At 45.3% G+C, this 18,155-nt stretch overlaps 3 protein-coding genes across 3 annotated transcripts in view; 1 reads left to right on the forward strand and 2 right to left on the reverse strand.

Annotated features, from left to right (window-relative positions):
- Window positions 1-321: 321 nt before the first annotated feature.
- On the reverse strand, window positions 322-878 carry LOC119655572 (crustapain-like). Its single transcript, XM_038061500.1, has 2 exons — window positions 688-878; window positions 322-628 (listed from the first exon to the last, which is right to left on the reverse strand). Exons 1-2 carry the CDS (start codon window positions 787-789, stop codon window positions 371-373), a joined length of 360 nt encoding a protein of 119 aa, XP_037917428.1. The 5' UTR covers window positions 790-878; the 3' UTR covers window positions 322-370.
- Window positions 879-13,688: 12,810 nt separating this feature from the next.
- On the forward strand, window positions 13,689-15,869 carry LOC119656255. Its single transcript, XM_038062673.1, has one exon. It carries the CDS (start codon window positions 13,689-13,691, stop codon window positions 15,867-15,869), a length of 2,181 nt encoding a protein of 726 aa, XP_037918601.1.
- A 13-nt stretch (window positions 15,870-15,882) lies between these two features.
- Window positions 15,883-18,155, reverse strand: part of LOC119654175 (non-canonical poly(A) RNA polymerase protein Trf4-1-like) — a 36,570-nt gene continuing 34,297 nt past the window's right edge. The window contains exon 5 of the mRNA XM_038059360.1: window positions 15,883-18,031. Within this exon, the coding sequence (XP_037915288.1) occupies window positions 17,519-18,031 (513 nt within the window). The 3' untranslated portion in view covers window positions 15,883-17,518. The remainder of the gene's footprint in view (window positions 18,032-18,155) is intronic.

Here is an 18,155-nt window from a genome sequence, read left to right on the forward strand (position 1 = left end):
ACCGTGAGGCAGGGATTCCTGGAGAGTTGATTTCATGGCAGAGAAGTCACTGGGGCCTAATTAAAACAATTGGAAGAATGTGGCTTACCTTGGTTGGTGCTCCCTTGAGGGATGCGGTGGTGGTAGCTGCACAGCTCCTGATTGGGGCGCTGGTGGATATACCGAGTTGATGGCTGGCTATGCTCCTTTGCACAGCAGTGGAAGATACCCTGGCTGGGGTTGGGTATACGGGTAGACGCGTTGAGATCGTTTTCATTGAATTGATCTGCTGCTGCAGACCTCAAACTATGGTGTGAAGAGACTCCAAAAACAAAGAGGGAGTAATCTCTACAAACATAAGTATATTATCTCATAATAAAATTATTATAAATCAGCTTTTAGATCGTATCATTCGCGGCCGTAACCAAGCATATGAACCAATTCTTTTATCCAGATCACTATGGGATAATACGTTCTGAATGTATTCATCCTTCGTCAAATCGGTATATTGGTTCACCCCCAAAGCGAATGGCACTTCACCCTCATCATACATCTGATTATGGTAATTGATGAAATTCAAATTATCTTTGAAAACTGCTTTTCGAAATATTTCTTCGTCAAGAGATGGATAAAATTTATTAAATTTAGCCTGAAATTATTTTCTATATTTAAGGTGAAATTAGGAGGATTCTCGATTTGTTTTGATACCTTGAATGCTTCCCATTCCAAGTCAGCATCTAACTTCTCAACATCGCCACTGGTTAAAGTAACAATGCTGAATAGGAAATATATTATTAAATGTGTGATCATACTATGTTTATGTTTAGTGTATTGGAACAAGCCACAAAACCTTTACGAAATTGCCAAATCCATTATTCATGGCACTTACAGGATAGTAAACGCATGCTGAGTTCTGATTCAATATCTGTTAAGCTCGGCTGGTTTCCTACCAAGTCAATTTATCGTAGAAATTTAGACGAAAATAATCTTGAAAGAAATGAGGTAAGATAGCATCTGTCAAAGCTGTGATAGTTAAGTCCGCAAAAGTATATCTTATCAGTGTTGAGGTCTCACTGGAATGCCGAAACATCAAAGCAATCTCGCCCAGTTTTCTCTTCCTTTCATCAAGTTCGCTGACTCCTCTACTAAGTTCCCCACAATAATCTTGTGATTTACTCTACCTCTGCTATTCCTCAGTCCATGCTCCTTCTCCTCCCTGGACTCTCCTAGACTGGATGCAGTGCGCTCCGCATCTCCTGCCATTCCCTTTTTTACCTCACTCCTAAGCGGGTACCTCATTGGTAACCTTAACGCCAATGTTAGTCCTTGTCACGACGGTTTTTCGAACTTCTTTTTGATTAAAACTGGTCAGTTCTGGTAGTTGAGCGTGCTTTCGTCTTGCGTCTTCCGAAGCTCCAGGAACAGTTCTCCCTTCTGCGTTGTTCTAATCCGTGTAACATTGTCCCCAAGGTCGATTAGCGTCGCATCTTCTTTGACCTTCCACAGAATCTCAGCGTAAGAGAGGTCACGCCTGCTTTCGATGACAATTGCATCCGGATGAGGCTACCTTCGTTTTATCTGCTTTCTTGGCTTCACATTATCCAAACATTAGCTCTCATTTTCTGGGATTTCATTTGTGAAGCCGATTTGAGATCCAAATGTTGCACTCCCTCGGTTACTGGTTACACCAGTATCCTCCATTATTTCTCTGCTCCTCTCTATGCCCTCTACAACTTTCCACTTTGGACTTGTTTCAATGGCTTCATCCTTTTGGTCACCGTAGGAGTCTGTAATGAGAATAGTCGTGTTGGGTATCAAATGAAAGGTCTCAATGAGTGCTGTTAGTTTGTGATGTCGATGTTAGTTTGGACATTTGTTGCAAAGGGGAGGTGTACGGGGTTCCAAAATGGTCAGTTACTTCAATGACCCGTTCTCAAAAAATACACAACCCAAGTATCTGAAAGAGAAGATGCTGGTCCATTTCGATACCGGTTTTAATAAAGATAATATATTGTTTTGATTGTAGGTATATTTTTTAGAAATTGACTAGGAACCCCCTTAAGTTTATCCTAGAATTTCCAGGTTTTGCAGTAATAAAGTATATACTATTGAGCACAATGCTACTAAGTTTGGTGGTACCATTAATCACAGAGGTATAATAGGTTCAAATCGTCACTTTCGTGTGTCCGATAAACTTAATGCATAAATAATACGAGCTAAGTACAAATGGGACACATTACCATTTAGAAATGCTTATATAGCCAATATACAAAACCTTTCATACCTAACGCGTTTAGCTTCCATGTTTCCGACTTGGTGCCAATTTATCGTCTTTTGAGCTTTCTTCCTCCTTCCTTCTTTCACCAGCTCATTTTGTATTTTTATAATTGCCTCCCTTCTTACAAATGCCGTGGGGCTCTAGGTGCTCCCTAAAGCTCAGTTTGGCGTCAATTATTACCCACAGGTACTTGATAGCCGGTTTAGAAACGACCATATTCCCACCAACTTCCGACTTCACAGTGTTTTTTTCCTTCGGTTCGTTATTAAGACCGTTTCCATTTTCTGATCCGCCAGGGTAAATCCAGCATTTTCCATTCAGGTTTTTACCGCTCTCACCAGCCCCGGCGCGTAAACCTCCATATCTTCTGGGTATTTTGCTGCAACAACTACAGCCACGTCATCGGAAGCACAAGGACTCCAGTATACATGACAATCTACAGCAAAGGACCCAGTCCCGAGCCCTACAGTACCCACGTTGTGACTATGTACTCTTTGGTATCCTTCTCTATCCCATACCAGAGAGTTCTCTCTGAGAGGTAATTCTCCACCAAACACGCCAATTATCCAGGAACACCTCTGTCAGCCATTGCGTTTTTAATTCGGCTCCAGTTGGCGGAATTGAATGCTTTTTTGACATCCAACGTCACCACGACACAGTAAACACCAACACTCAGTGCGTCTTTTGCCAGGCTCACCACCACGCTTATAGCGTCCACCGTAGAGTGGGAGCGGCCAAACCCATACTGGCGTTGCGACAGGTTACTATCGCTTCCGCCATATATAACACACTCCTACTCAGTGTGTTATATATGACTCTCTTCATCATCTTTCTCATTGTATCCAGCAGACAACTTGGATATGATGCCGAATCTCAAGATATCGAGTTTGGGAAACAACACCAATTTTTGTTAGGTCAGGCCTAGTGTTCACTACCAGCTTCAAAGTTCGGTTAGGGATGTCATCCAAACCTGGCTCCTTATTATCACCGAGGTATCAGGTACTGGTTTACCTGGGCCACCGTTTGTCTTCTGCTGGTTGGGTGTTTTTTTTTTTTGGGGGGGGGGGGGGGGGGGGGATAGGGAAGGTGAATGCATTTACGCACACAATGTTGGACTCCCGATTCGGTACGTCGTCGGACTACCAACTAAACACCTCCCCATCGTCAGAGAGCTAGCCTGGAACCGTTTGTCACATTACTTCGGGCCAGCCCCCGAACTCTCCCGCCTTGCGGAGCCTTCAAATCAGGGAATTCCTTTCACCAACGGGAGGGGAGAGGAGGAAGGGAACTGTCAGTTCAAGGAGCCCCCTGCCATCCGGCTCCTCCACCGGTCGAATTCTATCTTCTTAGCAACGAGAAGGACCCGAACGTAATGGGCAACACGGTTCCACCTGTCAGCAGTCCTCAGCATCTCTTCCACAATGTTGTCTGGAGAGAGATCCCCTGTGTTTAAATAGAGCTGCTGACGAACCCCATCCCACCTTCCACAAGAAAAAAAAGTGTGGTGGGCATCGTCCACAACTCCATTGCAAAACACACAATCCGGAGAACGCGCCCTTCCAATCTTGTGCAGGTAAGACTGAAAACTTCCATGCCCACTTAAAAATTGGGTAAGGAAATAGTCAGTCTCACCATGCTTCCGATTTAGACACGCACCTAAGTTGCCGATGAGCCGCGCAGTCCATCTGCCTCTAGTTTCATTTTGCCAAGAGAACCACTCGTCTAGAGTGTGTTGCCGTTCTTCGCGAGCAACCACCTCCCTTGCGCTTGTATTTGGCCTGACGCTCCCTAGCAAGAAGGGCAACGGGGATAACTCCCGCGATCGCCATCACGGCCGGTTCAGAGACTGTGCGGTACGCAAACGCCAATCGTAAAGCTCCCCGTCTCTGTACTTGCGCGAGGCGTCTACGATATACCTCCTTGTTAAGAGCGCCAGCCCATACCTCTGCGCCGTAGTGCAGGACAGACTGCGTTGAGCTCATCAGGAGACGTCTCCTACTAGACGTAGGACCCCCAATGTTTGCCATTAGCCTACTTAACGCCGAAACTCCAGCCGCAGCCTTGTTCGCTGCTGCTTGGATTTGCTTAGAAAAGCTCATCTTTGAGTCAAGAGTCAACCCGAGGTACTTTACCGCTAATTTTGACTCGATGATCGACTCGCCGAACGATAGGGGACGCAAGGTCGGAATTCTCTTTTTAGTCAGGATGACTACTTAGGTTTTTTCCAGTGCAAGGTTGAAACCATGAGTAATCATCCATCCGCTTACCCGCCGCATCAATATGCCGAGTCTGCTTTGCGCCTGTTCGATAGTGCGTCCAGCAACAAGCGCTGCGACATCATCTGCGTAGCCGACCAGGCGCGACTCTTCTGGCATGTCGAGTTTAAGGAGACTGTCATAGGTAGCGTTCCAGAGGTCCGGCCCTAGGATGGATCCCTGTGCTACCCCCGACGTGACCTCCATCCACCTTTGACCCTCTAGTGTTTCATAGAACAGGGAGCGGTTCCTCAGATAGTCCCTCAAAATCCGTAAGAGATAGTTTGGCACGTTGAAGGTATTGTCTAGTCTGCCTAGAATGTCTTTCCATCTTACGGAATTGAAGGCGTTTCTGACGTCAAGCGTTACGAGGAGCACCACCCGTCGAGTTCGGCGGCTATGTGCCTCTGCTCGTCGAACGGCGTCTACGACCTGCATGACAGCATCAATTGTCGATCTCCCTGCCCTAAAACCAAACTGCGGGGGAGATAAATCTCCGGCAGCGGGTATCGCTTCAGCGAGTCTACTTCTGATGAGCTTTTCGAGCACTTTCCCAGCTGTATCAAGCATACATAGTGGGCGGTATGAAGACGGCAATTCGGGATCGCCTTTCCCTTTAGGGATCAGCGCAAGCCTCGCAATTTTCCAACGAGCAGGGAAAATGCGCTCTTTCAGGCAAGCGTTGAATGCGCCGAGCAGTAGGTCTGGCCGGTGTTGGAATACCAGTTTGTATACCTCTGCTGGAATACCATCGGGTCCTGGCGCCTTCTTGTTTCTCATAGAGAGGACTGCCTGTTCCAACTCTTTTATAGAGAAAAGTGGACAGTCCTCTGCGTTCTCCGCGCCGACGTCACCATCCCATACGGGGTGTTCAGGGAACAGTGCCCTCACAATGCGGTCCATATGCTCGGCCTTAAGTGAACAGGGTTTCCGCAGAGCCCCCATTTTTCGGGTTACAAGTTTGTAACCGAGTCCCCACGGATCCCCATTCACCTCGTCGATCAGATCTTGCCAGCAGCGAGCTTTGCTCTTGTTTATTGCGCTGCGGAGTCTCCTTTTGGCTGATTTGTACTCCATCATTATGGTACATGACTCCCCCCGGTCGCCTAGACGTTGTGTTAAGCGGCGGAGCCTGTGACACCCCTTTCGGAGCTCTGCGATTTCCACTGTCCAACAATACATGGAGCTGTTTTGGTGGTGAAGAAATAGAGTGGTAACAATCTGTTTCAGGAGGGGCGGACAGGTCACCTGGGGTGATTTCCGCAGCCTTTTCATTACCACTCTGTAGGCCTCGCTCCAAGGGTTTATGTCGGCATCTTCGCACAACTGTTTGAAGCAGTTCTTTCTTTAGACGGTTACGCAGTTGATTACGTGTCCCCTCTCGATCTTCCCTACCGGGTTTTCTTCTGAGCCTCTGGTAGAGCCTCCTTGCCGGAAACATGCAGCTAGCAAACTTACACACAAACTAAACCAGTAGTTGGGCTGCCTAATAGGGAACAGTCATCTTTTGGGCACTGTGGCATCGCATAATTTCGGCACTCAATGGTTGATCTGGGTGGCTTTTTCTATGGTCGTACCAATCAAAGATATATCATACTCAAGTGCCGCAACCCGGCGATCTGTGGGAGCTCTTTTTGGAGCTCAATTCGCTCTTGATGTTCATGTAGATTGGCGGTCACTGTGAGTATAGTGCTCACTAACTTGCCAAGCAACTCTTCTGACTAAAGTAGCGCTCATTAATGTCAGGCCCCTTTCTCTGAAAGTGTATGAGGTCCCAACATTCCTCGAGCAGAACACATCCTCTAACTTTCGTTACCCGGCTGCCGCAATCAAGATCCCACGCATTGAAATCATCTGCTATTATGGTCGGCCAACGTCCTCTGGTATCCAGAACCAAAATGCTCAGTATTTGCTTCTACTCGGCAAGTGTAGCTCTGGGTGGAGCATAGCAGCGGTATATGTGAACTCCTTTCACCTTCGATCTGGTGAAGCCTTCCTCCGGATATTCTATTATTTCCTAGAAGGCTTGTTCTTCGCAAGTCGATAACGCTGGTTGGCCTACTCCAAGGGCACATTTTAGGCAACCAACTCGCCATTTTGGGAAATCGGTAAGCCTACTGAGTTGGAGTATCCAATGCTTCCTACTTTCAATAGGGTAAGTCATCCCACCGATGCATCAGGCTATGTTGAGGGTAGTATGCAGTAATGAGATATCTACAGAATAAATTCTAATATGAAACTCAAAGAGATTAATAAACCTCCAAGCTTTGCTTAATTAACTTTACCTTAGTGAGAACATAAAACATGCATGCACACAATGCAATGAAGATACGAGAAAACCATTTCAGATTGATTTATTTATTTTTCTTCGAAAAGTGTTCAAGTATAATTATCCGTTAATGAAAAGACCGATAAGTGCATATAAGGTCGATGAAAAATAATTGTAAGTAATTGTTATGCGGTTTCATGGAGGGAGTGACGAACACTTCAATTATTTCGCGAGTGTTTAAGATGGTGCCGAACAATGTAATCAACCGTTCAAAATTATTTTGAAGAAAATCATGAAGTTGGTCACATTATCGTGAAATAAAGACTACGAATCAGAAACATGAGTCGAACTTTTGTTCGTCTTGTAAATAGTTTGGACTTTCCTAAATTTTCGTTTCTGTTGATTATATTTTAGTGGAACAATTTAAAGTTTAAAGGTCGCCGATAAGGAATTCAGCACTGCCTCACTGTCTAACTATAATCACAAAAAATGGATGGAATTGGATGTACGATGAGATCAACGAAGTAAAAGACGAGGACATCTATTGATTTCGTCCAGGGCAGAGACAACTCATCAGATGCTACCTCACCTCTGTCCTGGATGCAGCGTGATCGGAGCAGTTTGTAGGAGTTAAACCCTTAACACCTGCGAACGGCGTCAGTCACGCTCCCAGGGCAGAGGTGAGACAGCGTCTGAAAAGTATTCTCTACCCTGAGCGGAATGATTAGCCGCCTTTGTCTTTTGAAAGAATACCAAATTTTTAAGAAATCAGGACAAAATGATTTCCCTATAAAATTGCTGGATCAGAGTTAAAAAAAACTCGTGGAAGAGTACCTTAAAAAACATTTTAACTTACGCAATCAATGTTGCACTCCTCTGTGTCAGCCAGGTTTGAAAAAGTGGGGAAAGGATTCACCATGAGTCATTAAACCGAAGCATGAGTCTGCAACGGAACGTGGAAAATCATAACAAACATCGGGATATAGCGTGAGCCAATCAGGAATCAGAATGGAGGACGGGCCTTATTATTATGAGTTTCGCGAGAGTTGCGAAGGAGACGGGGAGGAAGGAATCCTCAAATGGAAAAATTTTTGCTGCAATTTTGCTTTTACACTAGAGTGAGTTCGAGGCAATATACTTTGAACTACTATTAGCGAAACAGAAAGAAAATGATAAAGTCAGCGAAGGAGATAAATGTAGTTGCAGTTACTCCACTATATTAAATCATACTTGATCTCTCTTGATGACAAGCCCCGCCACAGGAGAAAATGCATTCAATATCGTTTAAAAATATCTCAGTCGACGCAGAAGGACGGGCCCGGGGACCAGCGAGAACTCAGCGCCAGGAGGTAAGTAAATTAGTCCGAGCAAAACAAATACCAGTCTGCACATTAAATATCGGCACCCTCATTGGAAAGATGGAAGACCTAGCAAGAATCCTTCGAAATAACCGCGTTGATACTTGCGCTTTACAAGAAACTTGATGATGCGACCAAGATGGCCTGGAGACGTTAGCTATCGCCGCAGATTGCATTGCCAGCGTCTTTGTGCGGATTCCTTAAGGAATCGCCTGGAGGTCTATGACTCAACCTCGCGGCTGGAGTTCCTAGTGGATACGGGGGCAGATGTTTCCATCCTTCAAGCTTTCTTTGCACATAATGCCCAGAAGGCGTCCTCGTACAAGTTATTTGCAGCCAACGGAACCCCCATCAGCACGTATGGTACTAAAATCCTCACCCTTTCGCTAGACTTCACGCGTCCGTTCCGCTGGCAGTTTTGCATCGCCACGGTGCCGCGCCCTATCCTAGGCCCCGCAAGCATTTTGAACTACTCGTCCACATAAAAAACCAGAAACTCTTGGATCCTGCCACACACGCCTCCGCATTCGGTATGGCCAGTCAACATGTCCACCAGATTATATCGACTGTCAGCAGGAACTCCCCGTACTTAGCGTTATTGAAGAATTTCCCAGAGCTAACGAGCCCTGCGTTAAGCACAGGGGCACCTACTCACGGCACACATCGGCCCACCGGTATCAGATCGCCCTCATGGGCTTAACCCTAAAGATTTGAAAGTTGCGAAAGAAGTGGTCCAGTTAATGATAAGCAAATGTTACTGCCGACCTTCCAAAAGTCCCTGTGTAATGGGTACGATGCCTATTTTCCAGGTAATTGAGGATGTGCCTGCTCGGTGGATCTGAGGTTTTTGAAACCGAATTAATTAAGTGGAATGATAAGGGGGTAGTGCCTATGGGGTGACTTAGTAGGATACGTTCGAAGATTTTTCCAATATTGGAAAGAAGAGAGATATACCTCATATCTTTGAGATCGCCCGAGCACCCCTTCTTAAGGATAGATTTAGGAGGGCTGGTTTCCATAATACCGAAAAGTGTCCGTTATTCAGGCAGTTGTTAAAGAAGATGGCGAGACGTTCGCTGATGGTAGGCGCACACTTCGGCAGAACAAAGTTAGAGATACCGTCGGGACCCGATGGTTTTTTCTTGTTGGCCCGGATGCCTGCTAATTCGACTTCTTCTAGGGAGGTAAAGAAGGAGGCGGACGGGCCGATTCTGACTATATCAGCCAGGCAGCTGAGGGAAAATCCTTCCAAGCTCAACCTTCTCCCTTTGACAGCAGTGGCGACCACCGAGTTCCAGATATCATTAAAGTGAATGCGCGATTTTTCCAGGGGAGGACCCAGCGCACTGAACAAGTCGCGTTATCGATCGCCCCAATTTGTCAGATTAAAGGATCTGCATTTATGCGGATGGTGGACGGAAGGGAGGGTGTAGATGCAGCGTTAATGATCTTCGCGCTAAGGAACGGCCCTGACAGGAACCAATCGAAGAGCACTTTGCTGTTTTTGTTGTTAACTGAGTCGCCCCGAGATACGTGTCTCACGATGAAGCCACCGACGAGGATGAAGGCGTCGAAAATGGCCGCAATTTTTCAGAGTTCGGACAGAATGGGAATGAGGTGGCGACCTGTGCCGCCCGGGAAGTAGAGGAAGACGCAGGAGTGCTGGATGCTTTCAGCTCTCTCTTCACGCTGGATTGATTCCAGTTTACGGGGGCATTTGGAGAAGTGAGGCATATGGGTCCGCGCACTTCACACTTCAGGGGTCGTACCGGCAGTTTGAGGGAACGTGGCCAAATTGCAGTTAAGACATCCCCTGACATTCCCTTTTCTGGGTTTTTCCTATCTGATCCGCTGAAGAAGTAAGGTATTTTGTTTGTGACTATGTTGGCATCTGCCTCGAAATTGAGGATCACACGGAAGAGGTTTAAGTTGGTGCCGTTGGCTCGTGATCACGGGGTAGAAAGCCTTGATGCGCGGATCGACCTGTGATTTTCGATGCCACGTCTTCGGGAGTGAGTTCGTGAGGGGAGATTCCTCTGAGAATTAGGCCTGGCTTCCTCCCCTCCTTCAAGGTGAAGGAATGACCTTCCAGTTTGGTGATCTTGATTAGGTGGAGGAGTTTCTTATGGATATTAGGGCAATTGAACCGGACTTTGAACCTGTCGGCCGGGCGGTAGGTTGGCAATCTCAAATTTGGCACTTTTGTAGATATTGTTGATAACAAGGCCCAGTGCCCTAGCAGCGAGGCCATATAGAAAAATCTAAGAGAGAAAGCTAATTCAATTCTTATCTTTAACTACCGGCGGGGTGGCCGTGTCGGCAGATTTCGACGTTGCGTGCATGCGTCGCTTAAGGGCGATGCTCGTTTTCAGAGAAAAGATGGAATTGGTTTTTGTTCGTTGTGGCCTCGTTGCCCGCATCCGTTTGTTTTCGCTTGAAGACAGACTTACCTGAGGCAAGTTTGAATTAGTTTTGAAGTCCTTGGATGTAATTGACAGAGGAAGTTGCTTTACCGTTCCAAGCGTCAGGCTGGTCCCCAGGAGAGAAGCTCTGGTCGTCGTCGATAATTATAGTGGGACACTTGTAGGTAATCATCTGCCGAATGCAGGAGTTGTGTGATGATGTTAGAATTTCCCAGTGCATGGGCGAAGATAGTGTAAGCTGATTCCGCGTTCTTTACACGCTGTGGTTTAGTGTCCCTCGAATAAGGATGGGTTCCACCCTCGCGGCGCGAGGCTTGTTCTGCCTTCACTTTGTTATCGAGAAGGCACGTGGATTAAGTCTCTAACTGACACAGGTTTACCGTTAAACCGACTGAACAAGTGAATAACGATTTTCGTAGGGGACGAAAGTTGGAGAAGATGAAACCATTACTCACCAACTGCTGCAACTCCGAATCGCGGGATTGCTCGTCCGTCAGGTCTTGGTGGTCGACATCCGTTGCCATATAAATCTCTTCCACACAAGATAGGGCGTCTGCAACAATGTTAGTGTGTTCTCCTATGGGTTCGGTTTGCGTCGAAAACTGCGATATGTAAGCAAGGTGGCCAGCCTGGCGCACGGTGGCTTTATTCGACTTCTGAGTAAAAGCGAACACGAGCGGTTTGTGATCCGTCCTGATGACAAACTGAGCACCCTCAAGTAAATGAAAGTCCTGGGGGTTTAACGTGAGTACCTGCCGTGAAGGCATAATCCCACGGTCCTTTTCGGACACGGATTGATTTTGGGACCACAATCAGAGCCCCGCCATGCAAGCACAGCGGTCCTGGTTTATACTGAGTGCAGGCTCAGCATTCATACCAGTGGATGCGAGGCCTATCTAACACCTCTGCCGCAACTAAGGGGTACGGCACCCGAGCTCGAGCTCCGAGGAGCTCTGCCCGCGATGTAGGCATAACCACAACCACCATGAAACTCGCACTAGGGGGCCAACCGCAAATAACTGGGCCGAGAACATATCCTCCAGGAATTCTCCTGAAGCATATGCTCCCAGAGGGCCATCCCGGTTCCCATGGTACCAGATAACCTCCGGTGAGGCTTCGTGGCAGAGCCACTTCCGATGAGTCTCTTGCAGGCTCGGGTCTGATCGCCCTCCTCGAGTACGTGGGGACAGAACTCCCCAACGGGTACCCTCAAGTAAATGCTGGAAATGACCTATGCTAGTGTATATTGCGAGGAGTTCGCGGTCGTACGTGCCGTAATTCTGCTCGGCCTTTGACAACTTCCGCTGGAAATAAGTAAACGGCACCCATTGGCCGGCCTGCTTCTGCTTGAGGGCAGCTCCGACCGCTACATCAGACGCATCGGTAACCAGGGCCAACGGCTCGCTCGGTTCAAAATACACCAACAACGTGGCGGCCGCCATGCTTTCGCGACACTTGTCGAATGCTCGCATGACGGAATCGGTCCACTTGATTGCTTTCTTGACCTGCTGTGCTTGCGCGTATAGCATATTGTGGACGCCGAATTCGCTTTTCGCAGCGTTGATTATGATGCCGTGGCTGTTAAGCCGCTCAAAAAGGATGCGCAGGTGTTGCACATGCTGCTCCGGGCTCTCTAATGACACCAAAATGTCGTCAACATAAGAGACCTCGTAACACCTCATCTAGGAAACGCTGGAAAAACTGAGCGGCGTTCCGAAGTCCAAATGTCATTACTCCAAACTCGAACAAACCGAACTGGGTAATGAACGCCGTTTTAGGAATATCCCTCTCCGCGATTGGAATATGATAGAAAGCCTTCAGCAAATCCACCTTGCTGAAGATCCACTTTTCGGATAGTCCCGCCAATACGTCCTCAATGTGTTTCATGGGATAACGGTCCGGCCGCGTGACCGCATTAAGGCGACGGTAATCGGCACACGGCCGCCAGGAACCATCTTTCTTGGGGATAAGGTGTAATGGGCTCGCCCAAGAGCTGCTAGATGGACGACAATGGCCCATGCTCAAGAGATAATCGCCCTTGCTCCGGCTAATTTTTCCTGAGTAAACCGGTGAGCTTTCTCCGTGAGTGGTGGCCCAGTTGTAACGATAGCCGCTGAGTTAATGTCCTGGGACCCACGCAGGTCAACGCCGGGAATGGCCTGAGGATTTGGTGGAAGCTGACTATAAGCAGCCGCTTAGTTGACTCGCCTGTTACCGGATTAACCACACGGTGATTTCTAACACGCGCGATTCGTCTCAGCCGTGTGCGTGTCGCTTTCTAAGGGAAGAAAACGTTCGGTGGTCACCAATTGTAGGGCGCTTGTGTTCGTACTATCGTTGAGGACTGAAGGGCAAATTAAATAACACTCGCCACGGAAACTGTTAACATTTATTACTAAACAATCGCCAAATACCTGGTCCAAAGCTCGATTGAATAAGAAACGTTCTGTATGCTTACTCGGCTCTGGTAGTCATCACGAACCAGGATTTGAGATATTGGAAGATGATAACGCTGAATATCGAGCCCCCTTACCAATGATGATGATAATTTTTCGAAAGGTATCCAATTGCCACCTGACTTTGTGCGTCAAAATGTACCACTCCCGAAGTGGGAAGTGCCCCCGACTCTCGACACGGATGGAGTGCGGGCAAATATATATCCATGTTATGAGAAAACCCAATTGTATCCCAAGGAGAATGAGGTGTATTGCCCGGAAGGATACAGAGGTTAGTGATGGTTTAAAAAACGAGGAATATCCAATCAGTTTACACAAAAATACGATCATATTTGGACGCCCAACTTGGATTATGGATTTCATATGTATCCGAACTTCTGTAAAAAGAATCTCGAACAGACGGAATTCTCCACAAAAAGATTTGTAAAGATGAGGCTAATCATAATTTCACATTTGCGTTCAAAGAAGTCTATCCGGATGATAGCACCGCGAATTTTCGTTTGAGGAAATACTTTGAAAAAAAGTTCGAAAAGGAAAAAGAAAGCTGCAATTAAATACGGATGAGACTATTCTCATGGCAGAAGATTTGGATGAAACTCAGTGCGTTGCTGGCGCAGCACCTCGAGACCGTCGAAGTTTATTCCCATCGAGGAGATCAGTGTTGCCAAAAATGATGGCTCCTATTGTCGAGGCTCCTATACAGCCGCGAAGAAGCGTTATAACGTTGAATCCGCAAGGAGGTCCACCACTTGATGACCAGCCGGTTTCGTTCCAGCAACGTGCAGCAGAGGCACCCGTTTCGAATATTGCCCAAGATAAAGCGGAAGCTCAGATAAGACAGGGACTTATTGATGAAAGCGGATTTCCATCGGTGCTTCGGAAAATAAGCAGCTTCAGCAGTGGCGAAGATACCGAAAAAGAGGATAAATTGAAGCAGGGGGCAACAGCCCCGCAAACTTTGGGTAGTTTGGAGAATGATTGCGGCCAGCGTAATGAAGTTTTACTGAAGGCAATGCTTACTGCTACCAAATTGAGTAATTTTGAAGATGATTGTGATGATGAAGATGTATTCAAGGCACTACAATGCTTCCCGCGGCTGACGAAACAAAGAGTTTCTATCCATCCCGTCCAAGATGAGGAGGACGAGGAGAAGGCGACGGACGCATTTGTCTTTAACGAAACTTGTTCCACGCAAACATTTAACTTTTTCATAAAATCTCAATCGGTAAGTACGCCAAAGCATTTGCGGAAGTTACAAGGTGTTTGCTTGCAAGAGCAGGAGCTTCCAGCACCCAGAACCTTGATGTCACCTCCAACACCACCCACTGAAAATGAAAACCAATTGAATATGACTCCAGCAAACACTCTGTTCCCGTCGAAACAATTGTCCATTATAATGGAATTGACTGAGACCAACACAGTGTCGTCTGGTACGAAATCAACGGCTGAAACTCATGATTTTGATTCGGAGTCATCAAAGTCGAATTACACGACGAAACCATCGAGTCTAGAGCAATGTCCTATGTTGGATCCCATACTTGAGGTTTCAGCTGCCCAGAAATCAAGAGAAGCAGGTCGACAATCGCCACAAGTGAATCGAGATGTAATGAAAATGACCGATGAAGAAGCGATGCCTGCTCTTATGATGTCTATGAAAGTTTTTGAAGATAAGACGGAAACAGTCCCGAAGATGTTGTTAACTAAACTTGGAAGTAATCCACCGCCGCCAACTAATGATGACGATTACGCGACTTTATTTACCACAACTCCTACAAAAGCTAGTCAGTTCCTGGCAGACAAGGTTAATCCATACGCGGTAAACGAATCAATGACTTTCTCTAAATTATCCGAGATAACTTTGCCAAAATTGGAATCCGGAGAGATTGTTTCGAAATTTGTTCCAGCGAAAGAACAAGTACAGCAAGGCTGGTATGAAGCAAGCTTGAAAAAGGACGGAATGAATGTAGATGATTGTGGTATGGCAAATGATTCGATCACGTTCTCGAAATTGAAAGGTCTCACCAATCCTGGCGGTTTGATGGATAAGGGCAAAAAGCAAGTTGAACCTGCTGAACAACGGCAGAAAGTATTTGGAGATGGGAGTTTCGACGATAAGTCACTTCTGGAAGCTTTCAAAACTTCACTAGGATCAATACATTTGAGAAATTTTAACCCTTCCGCGACAAAATTTGAGACTAGCGACATTAAGCTGGAATTCAAGGAGCCTGCTATGCCCAATGTGCCATCTGAAAATCTGACTATGTCGACAATGAATCTAATTGATGCGAAAAACTCCTCTATTTCAGAGATTCCATTTTTTCCAAGCACATCGCAGATTCAAGAATCGTCAGTGCATATAAAACAAGAACCATTTGAAGCCGTTTCTGGTGGAAAGATTATCAATCTTAGGAATAGTTCGACATCGTCTCAAGCTTCTTTGATACCGCAAACTCCCCAAACTTACGAAGCTTCTGCTCATGGCGAGAGAGGGCTAGGCGACAGCATTTGCGCTGGGAAATCTAACAGCCACCACGATAGCTCCTCGTCCGTCCAGGAACGATCAATATTGAGTCGATTTGCTGAAATCTCCCGTCGTCAATCGGAAAAAGTTGATGAATCGCTAAATATCGATTCTAGTCTGCATGCATCTAATATTGGCCATTTTCAGGAGGAAATACCTGGAAGTTACGTTTCGACTCACTCGATTCCTCTTCTTCGACTGCACATAACAACGCCCTCTCTTATCGCAAAACTGATTGAACAATTTTGTAAAAACGACTGCTTATGTTTCGAATGTTTGAAGTCTTTAACATGTAATTCAGCCACACTACAAGGATATTCCACACAATAAAACACATTACAAGTTCCTTTTTAATCGCTTAAACTTAAGCGATAAAATATAATTATTATTATAATTTTTTTATTTGCATTTTTCACATTCCATTACTATGTATATTGATCTGATTTTGCTTTTTTTCTTCTTTTTTTTCATGCTTTGCCTCTATATCATCTGATCCATTCGTACACAGCACAATTATCTCGCAACTGCATTTTTTTATATTTGTTTTCTATTTCATTCTTCAAATACTTTTACAAAAAAATATGGAGAAGCAAAAATATTACATTTTTTTTTCTATACAGGTTTTTTTTTCTTGCATTATTATTTCATTCTTTTTCCCTTCGTGTAAATTTCCGCGATGATGATGTTGTTAATCTACTGTGGGACACGAAAATACTATGATACATTGTTCTCCTTGAGCAGGACTTACTGAATAAAGGAATTCGATTATTAGGAAATGCATACAATGTTTGAATATTTTATTTAAGAACTATGACCTGATCTCGTCTATCCTTTTCAATTTTTTTTCTGTTTTTCATCAGTTGAGCGCGGACAATTAGTCAGGCGCACTCAAGAGTGTGTGCGTGTACAATAAGCCTGTTAACATTAGATTAAGTCGAACTCGAAGGTCCTTATTCTTGTAGTCATTTTGGGTTTATATTTGATGAGAGGTGTTCTTACAATATTTCTGGTTTTTTAGGTTACTTTCCATATTACTGTGATGAACAATTCCCTAACCGTGTGGATAGCGAAACCGAATTTTACTGAAATGTAATGCTCTCTAGCTAGTTGCCATCGCGATCCCGTCCGTTTTCGTGTGTATTGGCTGCGCTACGGCACCGCAAAATCAAATTTACATTTCTTGGAATATTTCTTGATAGTTCTGTTATTTCCTTCTCTAAACGTATTTCTCGTAGTTTTAAAGTAGCAAATGGTAAAATAGATATATTTATATATAATATATTAATAAAAGCAACGGAACATAAATATGGAAAATAATAACATTATCGACTGGTTTACTCCTTCAGGGCTACCTTAAAATTAATCATTTATACGCGCTTAATGCATAACGTGTTGTTTACTAGTTAAGTGTATTAACATTTCCATTTTTTTCTTGTTTTAAGAGAGAACATGACAATGAAATATGCCGTTTACAAGATACGGATTTTATTAAATTTCTATCGCTATTTACTTATAGAACTCTTACGTTTATACAAAAACGAATTGTGTATTGTTATGAATTAAAAACAAATCGTAACGAACCCATCCGCTTTAGAATTCAATTACGCTATGGTTACATTCACAAGGCTTGAGTGTTGTCAGAAGATTTCCACGCCCTCCGTCACTCGCCCCTCCCCCGGGGCGTTCATGCACTTAACAATGCGAGTATAAACACAGCAGCGTCTTCTCACGAAACTCGTCTTCTCTGTTTCCCACAGAAAAGTGTGTAGGCTTTAAAAGTACGTCGATCTATAATACGTTTCCTTACGCTAGACAAAGCTCGGACCAAGTGTAAAATTAGAGACACTAAAAAGAGTGCGTACCGGAACTAAAATTCAAAAACAAACACAACGTTCCGCTTTACAGTTGGTCGAGGTTTCAGTTTACATTGACGAATTCTTACTTAAATAACTTAAGAGGAGATTTTTAAAATCACATCATCATCGACTATGGCTACTGCTGCTGCTACTACTACAGGTATTGCTGTTGTTGTTAATCTTCTTATCGGCTTGCATGGCAATCGGCTTCTTTCGTTTCGTCGACGATTTTTTTGGTCCAGCTTGATAGTATTTATTGTTACTATTATCGTTTCCGCCACTACTGCTACTACTTCCGTACGAGGTAGTCATTATTGTTGTTGTACCGTTGCTATTGCGCCTATTGTTACCTTTCTGCGACTGTTGCCGGCCGGCATTCATATTTACAACGTTACTATTATTTGTACCACCGCCTGCCAGGACAGCCAACGCCAAGGTTGATGGAGCTGTGGTTTGGGAAGCCGCCGAACGTTGATGCGCCGTCGCCGCTACTGTAATTTGTGACGTGGGTGAAAGTGTTACAACAGTTTGCATTTGCGTCACGGAAGGTGGGGAGTTTCTCGTGTAGGCGACGACGTTCGTTCGTGGCTTTATGTATGGATCACAGGGTGAGTTTGTGTTGCGGGTTAAGTCGATCTGAAAATTAAACATGACACGTTAGCAATGATAGCCTTCAAACTACCGCTTCTTTTGAGGAAGGTATGATGGCAAACATGGACCCAATGTAGCAACTCCACTCAAAACAGGGTGAAGTGGACAA

This window comes from Hermetia illucens, chromosome 4 (assembly GCF_905115235.1).
Source record: "Hermetia illucens chromosome 4, iHerIll2.2.curated.20191125, whole genome shotgun sequence".
In the NCBI taxonomy this organism is placed as follows: Eukaryota; Metazoa; Arthropoda; class Insecta; order Diptera; family Stratiomyidae; genus Hermetia; species Hermetia illucens.

Bases quoted from the DNA above. Each gene is read 5' to 3' on its own strand.
- LOC119655572 (XM_038061500.1), bottom strand. From the start codon at position 789: ATGATCACACATTTAATAATATATTTCCTATTCAGCATTGTTACTTTA. The intron at 629-687 runs GTATCAAAACAA...AAATAATTTCAG, and splicing joins TGGAATGGGAAGCATTCAAG to GCTAAATTTAATAAATTTTA.
- LOC119656255 (XM_038062673.1), top strand. From the start codon at position 13,689: ATGATGGCTCCTATTGTCGAGGCTCCTATACAGCCGCGAAGAAGCGTT.